General features: G+C 54.4%; 1 protein-coding gene across 2 annotated transcripts; it reads left to right on the plus strand.

Annotated features, from left to right (window-relative positions):
• The first annotated feature begins 307 nt into the window (after nt 1–307).
• Matn1 (matrilin 1) lies at nt 308–10,034 on the plus strand. 2 transcript variants are annotated; one of them, NM_001006979.2, is given in 8 exon segments: nt 467–590; nt 1,842–2,188; nt 4,146–4,368; nt 5,576–5,698; nt 6,151–6,567; nt 7,138–7,290; nt 8,970–9,053; nt 9,537–10,034. In NM_001006979.2, coding segments are annotated over 8 exon segments (1,497 nt in total). In that variant the 5' UTR covers nt 467–490; the 3' UTR covers nt 9,587–10,034.
• The last annotated feature ends 373 nt before the right edge of the window (nt 10,035–10,407 follow it).

The raw sequence follows: 10,407 nt of genomic DNA on the forward strand, positions 1-10,407 counted from the left end.
AATTGCTGCAGCTGGAGAAGGGGTGTGTGCGCGTGTGTGTGTGTGTGTGTGTGTGTGTGTGTGTGTGCGCGCGCGCGTGCGTGTGTGTGTACACGCTCGCGAGCATGTGAGCATGCTTAGGAAGCATGTTTAGTGAGCAAACTGGTTTGGGATTCTGGGTGAGGAGGACTTGGGTGTGGGATGAGGGGGCAGTGCAGGGCTCAAGTGTCCCTGAGTGGGAGGTCCAAGTCAGCACGGGCTCTGGCCAGAGGAGCCGCCCCCACCCACCTGAGATTTCCTGAATTCTGTGGCTCGCTTCTGCAGGCAAAGGGGCCCTTGTGGTCAGTTGCTTCTACCCTCCCTTCCAGACACACACACCTCCATTCAGGCTGGCCCCGCCCCTGGGGGTTGGGGCAAGGGCTCTGTCCCCTGCCCAGTGGTTGATAAGGCAATGCCCCCCTCTGGCCCCTCCAGTGTGCCGCTGCCGCTGGCTGTCCTTGTTGCTGCAGCCATGAAGGTCACCTCTGGTCCAGCCTTTGGACTCTGTAGCCTGATGCTCCTGCTGCTGCTACAGGTCCCTGGTAGCCTCGGTCTTGCCTCCCAGCCCAGAGGTAAGAGGACTGTGATGGGCACACTGCAACTATGACCCTTGACAAGTGGCCTGGAGGGCTGAGCACAGACAGATGGAGAGTAAATGACAATCAGGGTTTGGGGGTGTCGGCTCAAGGAGGGCAGGGGATAATATATTAGTGAGGGCTGGGACAGGTGACCACACATGCCACAGGGACCAGGAGCTCCCAAAGAGCCAGCTCGAGTCAGGTCGGCACCAGGCCCAGGGCTCTGTGAGTGCAGCTCAGGAGGCCAGGTGTCCCGTTTCCTCGGCTTTTTCCAGGGTTGGGCTCTCAGGGGCTGTGCTCTGGCAACCCTGAGATGCTCAGCCACCAAGGGGTAGGAGGAGGACCTGCCTCAGTGTGTGCCATGAGATAGCCCCAGAGCCCTGAGGGATCGGGTTCTGAGTCTGGGATGTGGTCAACTCTGCCTCTGGATCCCGCTTCACCACTTGGGGGCTGAGCCATCAGGGTGCGTCTGTCACCATAGAGAGTGTGGGTCTCAGGAGGAACTCTGATGTCAGGGCTTCGAGGCTCATCTTTCCTTTTCTGGTCCTTTGTGCCCAACAGGGAATGGGCTTGTTCCCATGTGGCAGGGCAGCCTGTCAGGGAGCCCAACTCTGCCATAGGAACGGACACCCACCCTCTGCTTACTCTCCCTTTGTACAGATGGGAAGAGAGGCTCAAAGATGTGCTACCCCCTGCGTGGGGCCACAGAGCAGCTGAGCCTGAGCTGACCCAGGCCTGCCCTGTTCCACCACTGTCACCTTCCACTCGCCAGTGCCATCTCACTGGAACTCTGGAGGAACACTGTTTCTAGGGTTGGGGTGGCGTGGGGTCCACCTGGCCAGGGTGACAAGGTGGCGCCAGGAATTCCTGCTCCTTCCCTGTTCTGGCAGGCAAGTGACTCCAAATCTGCTGATGAAGAGACAGTGGGTACCCTGAGGGGCCTTAAAGCTGTACCAGTCTTGGTCCCTCAGTGTCCCCCTGGCTAACACTCTGCCAGCAAGTTGGGCTAATTTCCACGTGCCTTAGCATGTCCTTAGAGGTTCCTGCAAAGAAGTGCAGGGAAGGGTGCGGCCTAAGACCAGAGGGGTCTCCCGCCTTCCTCCCCACGGGCTGAGCCACATGCCTGAGACTACTACACACGGAGCTGAAGACCTACCTCACTGAGACCCACCCCGGGTTCTCTGGAGCCCAAGGCCACTCTGACATCCGCCCTTACTCTCTGTCTCGTTCCACTGCCCCTCCTAGGTCACCTCTGCCGGACACGACCCACGGACCTGGTCTTCGTTGTTGATAGTTCTCGCAGTGTGAGACCCGTGGAGTTTGAGAAGGTGAAGGTGTTCCTGTCCCAGGTCATTAAGTCACTGGATGTGGGGCCCAATGCCACGAGGGTGGGCTTGGTCAACTACGCCAGCACTGTCAAGCCGGAGTTCCCACTTCGGGCCCACACCTCCAAGGCGTCGCTGCTACAGGCTGTGCACCGCATCCAGCCGCTGTCCACGGGCACCATGACTGGCCTGGCGCTGCAATTCGCCATCACCAAGGCCTTGAGTGACGCTGAGGGGGGGCGCTCCAGATCTTCCGACATCAGCAAGGTAAGCAGCATGGGATGGTTGGAGTAGGAGTCTGGGCTGAAGCCATAGGGTTCTCCGGGCCACTCTGTTCAGAGCATCTGTTTTAGAAATGAGAGGTCATTGCAAACATTACTCTGGAGAAGTGACAGAGCTAGGGTTGGGATCTTCCCTTAAGCAGAGAGAGGCGGGCCAAATGCTTATTTTCTGGGGAAGGTAAGGACCCCACTACCTTGCCATCCCATATTAATACTGGCCACTGCGAGAATGGGCTACTCTTAAGCACAGTGCCTCAGTTTCTCCCCCTATGAAGTGGAATACTAATAACCTCTCTTGCAGCTTGGCTCAGCAGGGTCCTGGCACCTAGCATGCCCCAGATGGCATCGGTGCACTTAGCAAGCCTGTGCTTGGGAAGGTGAGACAGTCCCCTGAGTCACCGTCACAGAGGGCTCCAGAGGTGTGCAGTGCGGTACGCAGACTTTCTACCCACATTGTCCTTTCTCTGAGTCTATCCCAGCCCTTGTTGGCCTGGGAAGTTACCATTTACCTGCTCCAGACCCTGATCTAGGGGATAACCCATTCCTTTCTCCTTTCTGTACCCGACTCCTAGCACACTGTAGACCATTGCCCGGGGTTGAAAGCTCCATTTTGCCTGTGGGGAAACCAGGGTAGGAAAAGCTCCAACAACTTGCCCAAATTCTCAGCCGCAGAAGTGTTCAGCGACTGTGACACACGACCCCAGCCATCCCCAGCCCCCAAAGAAGCGACGCCAGAAGTGTGGGCTGCTCAAATGAGGTTCTGGGGCTGGGGCTGACAGCCATACTTAGAGGATGGAGTAGCTCCAAGTGATGCCTACGGAGAGATGGTGACCTCTGACACTCACAACTTGCACATCTCTAGAGCAAACTGTTTTCCCTAGATCAGACTAGGGACCAAGCCTGCAAGTGAGGACCGGAGGTGACAGGGAAGCTTCTGGAAGCAGGCACCTTCCGGAGTCTCAAGGTTGGGCTGGAGTCTCAAGGTTGGGCTGTAGCTCATAGAGCAGAAACCACAGGGGGCTGGGTGGAGTGTAACAGCTCAGAGTCACAGCTAAGTTTCACCCCAGGTCCCTGGAGGGAGGAATGTGCAGAATCACTTCCCAGGGGACTACGTGTTGTGTTCTAAAATAACAGTTGACCCCTTGGGGCTCCTGCTGATGAGTCATTTCACTCACCCTGGCCCCACACTGAGGCAGAGACCCACGCCAGCAAGGGTCGCAAAGCAGAAGCCCCACTTTTGGCCCAGACCAGGCACCAGAGCACTGCCAGGCTGAGGCCCCTCTTTCTAGGGCACAGGGCAAGGAAGGGCCTGTGGGAGGGGGGCAATTGGCTAAGGGTAGATGTCATCCTAGGTAGTAAAGGAGGACAAAAGGACATTTTCCTTCCGTGATTTGGTTCTCTGGATTCGGGGTGTTGACCATCCTCTGGGTCCAAGGCAACACAGCTGCAGCATGAAGCGTCCACATTCATTCATGAGCCTCGGGTTCCCTCTGGTGGTCATTATGCAGAACTACACTTCACGGGTTTAGTTTCTTGCCTGGGCGATTTCACCCACGCTGACCACGGGGACTTCAGGGAGACCAGAAGCCAATTTTAGTAGCTTGAGGCCCCAGAAAGCTTGAATGTGAGTAAGGCATATAGCCCTGTTTGCAGAGTTCCTGTATGCAGAATCTCAGGAGGTGAGTCAGCAGAACCTGCTTGATGGAGAAGGCCTCAGAGTTGAGAGAAAGAGAGAGAGAAACAGAGAGAGAGAGAAAGAGAGAGAGAGAGACAGAGAGAGAGACAGAGAGAGAGGGGTGTGGGGAGGAATTTGGCTGCCACCAGCCTGGCTCCCATGAGCGAACTTCGGTGCTTTTTAGACTCCTGTCTCTTCTGTCAACTCTTCTGACAGCTTGCTGAGGCGATTTCCATATATCCCCCCCCCCTCCCGCCACCTCGTGCAGGTTGTCATCGTCGTGACTGATGGGAGGCCTCAGGACAGTGTGCGGGACGTGTCTGAGCGCGCGCGAGCCAGTGGCATCGAGCTGTTCGCCATCGGCGTGGGCCGCGTGGACAAGGCTACACTGAGACAGATCGCTAGCGAGCCGCAGGATGAGCACGTGGATTACGTGGAGAGCTACAATGTCATCGAGAAGCTGGCCAAGAAGTTCCAAGAGGCCTTTTGCGGTTCGCGCCGGGAGGGGCGGAGTCGAGAGGCCAGGGGCGGGGCTTTGACGGTGGCGGGTGGTTAGACCTTGGACTTGACAATGCTGAGGCTGTGTGGCATCCAGCTCAGAGCCCTGGTAAGGAAGATCTGGAGGCAGAGCATTGCAGGAGTGGCAGAGTGGGCTCCCAGAACAGGCTGAGGTAGAGTAGTGAACACAGGCTGGACCAATAATAGAGGGTACCGGGTTCTGGAAGTCCCCAGCCTGCAGTTCAAGAGCCTTAGATGACATTGCAGACATCAGGGAGGGATGTCTTAAAAATGAAACAACCAAACGACCTCAACTTATCTGGTAGGCCTTAGCACTGAAGGTTTCTATGACACGGGAGGGTTGAGGGGCCTGGGAAGGTTTGGAGTCCTCGGTGGAGGGAAGATGGGCCTTTGTGTGAGGATTTCTTGGGCATGCTGACTGGTCAGGAGGTGCAGTGAGGGACCAGGGGTGAGGCTGGGGCCCACCCTGTCCCATGTGTGTAATGTTGCTCAGAGTGTATTCCTTACCGTGTGCGGGTTGTGAAAGGAGAGTCACGGCACCAGCTTCCAGCACGCTACGGGCTCGCTGAAGGAACTGTGTGCGCTGTATTCATTGCTGTGCTAGAGTCGGGGTGAACAGAAGAGCCAAGGGGCCCTGCTCCTGTGTGGCCATTAGCCTTGAAAGGCCTTTGGTTTTACCGGCAACATCATTCCCTTCTTTGGGTATTTACTCCGACTGCAGCCATTTTACCCTCCCTAGGTGGGAATCCCTAGTGTGGGATCCGGGATCTGTCTAGTTTGGGGCGTGTGTGTGTGTGTGTGTGTGTGTGTGGTGTGTGGTGTGTGTGTGGTGTGTGTGTGTGTGTGTGTGGTGTGTGTGTGTGTGTGGTGTGTGGTGTGTGTGTGGTGTGTGTGTGTGGTGTGTGTGTGTGTGGTGTGTGGTGTGTGTGTGTGGTGTGTGTGTGGTGTGTGTGTGTGTGTGTGGTGTGTGGTGTGTGTGTGGTGTGTGGTGTGTGTGTGTGGTGTGTGGTGTGTGTGTGTGGTGTGTGTGTGGTGTGTGTGTGTGTGTGTGTGTGTGTGTGTGGTGTGTGTTTCCTTGAATGTGCAAAGGGCCGCTCTTCATGGTCAGAGAGAAGTATTTTGGCCGAGGTGTTCAAGCATTTGTGAGTGTGATATCTGAGTCTCCTCTTCTCTCCCCAGTGTCAGACCTGTGTGCCACAGGGGACCACTATTGTGAGCAGGTGTGCGTCAGCTCTCCAGGCTCCTACACCTGTGCCTGCCATGAGGGCTTCACCCTGAACAGCGATGGAAAGACCTGCAATGGTCAGTGGCTGAACATGGTGGAGCCCTGGGCCGGGGACTGGGAGGGGAAGGGGAGATGGCAGGGATTGGCCGCTCCTCAGGAGACCCATCTGAGGCACCCTGCTCCCTGCTTCTGGACCAATCCACAAGGCAGACAGCTGCCTCCCAGAGCCTGTTAACTGTGGAAGGTTCTGTCCTGACTCCAGTCCCTTCAACACACTAGGCGATGCGTGTGTCCTGGTAAGGGGAGGAACAGATCCTGAGGTAAAATCTTGGTGCCACCGGTTTTGAGCTGTGTCATTTATCAGATGTTTCCAAGGTTGGAAAATGGGGCCAGGAGCTCTGGCTTGGTAGAGGGAATCCTGAGATACAGAGATACAAGATAGCACTGAGCCCAGTGCCAGCCCAGCCAACGGTGGCAACCGATGACCATATTCCCAAGCTTCCTCTCCTTGTCCTTGTGTCCTCCACAGTCTGCCGAGGCGGTGGAAGCGGCTCAGCCACTGACCTGGTCTTCCTCATTGACGGATCCAAGAGTGTGCGGCCTGAGAACTTTGAGCTGGTGAAGAAGTTCATCAACCAGATTGTGGATACTCTAGATGTGTCCGACAGGCTGGCCCAGGTCGGGCTGGTACAGTACTCAAGCTCTATACGCCAGGAGTTCCCGCTTGGTCGCTTCCACACCAAGAAGGACATTAAGGCCGCTGTGAGGAACATGTCCTACATGGAGAAGGGCACCATGACAGGCGCCGCCCTGAAGTATCTCATAGACAATTCCTTCACTGTGTCCAGCGGGGCAAGGCCCGGAGCCCAGAAGGTGGGCATCGTCTTCACTGATGGCCGGAGCCAGGACTACATTAATGACGCTGCCAGGAAGGCCAAGGACCTTGGTATGTGCTGTCTGTCTAGGCTCTGGACCTCGCTGATGGCCAGGGATACCCAGGGGCACAGCTCTGCTGTAGTTCAGTGACATAATTAATGTTTTAAACCCAGATCGCTTCAAACAGGGAGGCGTTCGTTAGGTCAATTCTCTCTCATATCTGATGACACAACCGAGGCCCCAGATGACCAGGTGGCTTTTCCTGTGGCCCTTTTTTTTTGCTGAGATATACAACTTTCCTGGCAGAAGGTTGGTTCCTGAGAGCACACCAACTGTTGGAAGACAAGTCCCCTTTGAGACAGCTCATACCATTTTATCTAAGTGAGGGAAATAGTAACCCCCAGGCAAGTGTTTTGAGGGTCAGGTAAAGCTCACAAGACAAAGATCACCAAACAGGGACACCCGGCAGAACCTCAGACTGTGTAGATTTGTTCTTAATGCAGGCACTGGGCCTGCTGTCCTAGCAGTTCCCACCAGGAAGTGTCTGGCACAGGTTGTCTAGGCTTTCCCAGGAGGCTCAGGCACCTCTCTGCCTGCCAGCCCTGGAGGCCAGCCTTACCGTGTCCGATTCCTCTGACAGGCTTTAAGATGTTTGCCGTGGGTGTGGGCAATGCTGTGGAAGAGGAGCTGAGGGAAATTGCCTCAGAGCCAGTGGCCGACCACTACTTTTACACAGCCGACTTCAAGACCATCAACCAGATTGGCAAGAAGTTACAGAAAAAAATCTGTGTGGGTGAGTGAGGTCGAAGGTCACCAGTAGGACGGGCTCTGCTGGGAATAGAGCTGCCCTGGACCAGAGGTGGGATGGGTATATCAGAGTGCTACACCAAGGGATGGCAGCACGAGCGATGGGCTGGGTAGCTCACTACCAGCCGAGATGTGCTGGCCCTGCCTCTCTGACCAGTTCTGTACCCAGTGTTCTGTGTATTCTGTCACCTGCCCAATTTGGTAGGAAGATCATGATCCACTTTTGTAGCCAGGAAAGCCAAGGCCAGAGGGGTGGGACCACTTTTGATTGTTGGGGAGTCAGGATTGAACCCTGCTGGCTTCCTGGCTCTCCTGATGTCTTGGCCCATGGTCTGATCCTTGCATCAAAAAGACTGGGTTCCTGGACAATGAGAAAAAGTAGGTTACCACGTTTTGCAAGCATAAATTCTGTCCCCCAAACCCACCTAAAATATCAAACAAACAAAACAAAGCAGCCAGAGGGCTGGAGGGTTGGATGGTTCAGTGGTTACAAACACGTTGATCTTCAGCAGGACCTGAGTTTGGTTCCCAGCCTCCACCTGTTAACTCCCAATTGTCTGTAACTACAGTTCTTGACATCCCCTGAGGACACTGCATGGATGCAGATTGCATACATACATGCAGACAGAACACTCACGTGCATAGAAAGTGAATTTAAAAACCCAGGTGTGGCACGCTTGTAAAACACAGATAAAGAGACAGAAACAAGCAGATCCCTGGGGCTTATTGGCTAGCCAGCCTGACCTACTTGGTGAGTTTCAAGACAAAGTCCTGGTCTCAAAAAACTGTGTAGATGGCACTTGAGCAATGACGTCCACCACATGTACATGCATGTACACAGGGACACCCATATACACACAGGCATGCACACACACGCACACATGCATGTGTACATACATACATGCACATACAGACATGCACACTCAGAGATGCATACCCATGCATACACATGCACACACAGACATGCACACATGTACACACAGACATGCACAGACATGCACACACAGACACGCATACACATGCACACACATGCACACACAGACATGCACACATGCACACATATGCACACATGTATGTGCACATGCACACACAGGCATACACACATGCACACACAGGCATACACACATGCACACACAGACATGCATACACATGCACACACATGCACACACAGACATGCATACACATGCACACATGCATATGTACATACACACATGCACACACAGGCATACACACATGCACACACAGACATGCATACACACATACACACAGAGACATGCACACATGCACACATGTGCACACATGCATGTGCACATGCTCACACACACACATACACACACACACACACACACACACACACACACACACACACACACGCACTCCAGATGTCAGGCCCAGGGTGCCTTCAGCTAAGGTGACTCGCATATCTCCTCACAGCAGGTGCTCATCCCAGTTCCCTGAGGACTGGGCTCTGGGGACATACAAAGCTCACTCCTCATCACCCCTCCTGTGCCATCTAGAGACTCTGATGTCCTGCTGCTATTCCTCCTTCTGTCCTGTCAGATCACCCCCACCCCAATTTCCCATGTGTCAGCCCCAGCAATGACTGGTCACCTCCCTACCATTGTTCAGCAGGGGTCTCCCTTCTCTCTCTTCTCTCCACCACAGAGGAAGAAGACCCGTGTGCCTGTGAGTCCATAGTGAGGTTTGAGGCCAAGGTGGAGGGTCTGTTGCAGGACCTGACCAGGAAGCATATCCTTTCTCAGGCTGTGGGGGCAGGAATTGGGGAGGGCTGGAGGAGCACGGAGGGTCTGTGACCACAGACAGGTCTGGCTTTAGGGGTTCCTAAATCTTGGGGCAGCCTCCACCTGCTATGGCCTAGATTCTGACTAGATAGGTTCACATCACACCTGCCTTGTGATAGACTGTCAAACTCAGAGGATCCTCCTATATGGTAGAGAAACTGAGGCAGAAGCCAAGTTCTAGGGATGGGGCACAGATAGAGTTTTGGGCATGCCCCCGAAATATGGAGTTTATGGGATCATTTCTCAGGTGTCTGGTGGCTTCCCAGCCTCAGATAGCACATAGTAGGGGTTCCTCAGGACTAATAATCACAGCTGAGTACCTGTGGTAGAGGTGAAGGGAGGGAAAGTTCTGGCTGTAGCTCCTGGGAGGAAACCAGAAACCATCACTCCAGCTCTGACCACCTGCCCCTGCCCTTAACTCTACGTCTACTGGAAGCTGTGAGCAAACGGCTGGCTGTCCTGGAGAACAGAGTCATCTAAGGACTCTTGTGACCTGGCCACCTCCCACAGAGTCCTGGAAATGTCCCCTGTAGCTAGAGTTAGTCTGGCTGTGCTACTTTAGCAAGGGAGCCTGCAGAGGATGGCTGTAGGTCTTCCCTGCTGCCCTAGGGCTGAGCAGGAGGGGACACGTGCTTGTGACTGCTGGGAGTGTGGGACGATGACTAGTGTTGAGTGTACGTGTGTCTGATTGTGCTCATGTATGTTTGGGAGCAGGGATGTGTGCAGAGGTGAAAGCGCAGAGAAGGGGCGTGTGAGCGACTGCGTGCATGATTTTTCCCACCGAAAGCTTAATATATTCCTGTTTTCTTTTTCCTCCAGTTAATTCTTTACCCAGTCAATTCTTGACTCTGAGTGATTTCTTTCTTTTTTCTTTTTTTTCTTTTTTTTTTTGTTCCTTGAGAAAAAAAATTAAATGCGGTTCATTGTACACCCTGGATGCAATTAGAGGTGGTGACTGGGATTGGGAGGAAGATGTGGATGCTGAGATGGAGCGGCTGTGGGGACAGGGACAGTAGCGTGGTGCTGATGAAGGTGACGGCAGCCACACCAAGACCTCACGTCCTGCCTGCTAAGCCTCGTGTTCCTCCCTGTGACCTCAGACAGTGCTCCCAGTAACCAGCCAGAGAAGGCTCACCCAGCACCCCCGCGTTATGAAAGGGAAGGCTGAGTGGTGGCAAGTGGCAAGGTTCCTGTCTTGGGTTTGTCCTTGAAGCAGGACTCTGGGACAGCAAAGGATGGTGCTGCAGGGGGGCAGGTGGAGGTACCAGTTAGGAATCATCTCCTCAGGCATTTGTTTTCCA

The sequence above is a fragment of the Rattus norvegicus genome, chromosome 5 (assembly GCF_021556685.1).
Source record: "Rattus norvegicus strain SHRSP/BbbUtx chromosome 5, alternate assembly SHRSP_T2T, whole genome shotgun sequence".
Taxonomy (NCBI): domain Eukaryota; kingdom Metazoa; phylum Chordata; class Mammalia; order Rodentia; family Muridae; genus Rattus; species Rattus norvegicus.

Excerpts from the sequence above, each read along its gene's own strand:
- Matn1 (XM_087547865.1), top strand. The coding sequence starts at position 431 with ATGCCCCCCTCTGGCCCCTCCAGTGTGCCGCTGCCGCTGGCTGTCCTT. Across the intron at positions 5,699-6,150 it reads CGATGGAAAGACCTGCAATG|TCTGCCGAGGCGGTGGAAGC; the intron begins GTCAGTGGCTGA and ends TGTCCTCCACAG. Across the intron at positions 7,291-8,969 it reads ACAGAAAAAAATCTGTGTGG|AGGAAGAAGACCCGTGTGCC; the intron begins GTGAGTGAGGTC and ends TCTCCACCACAG.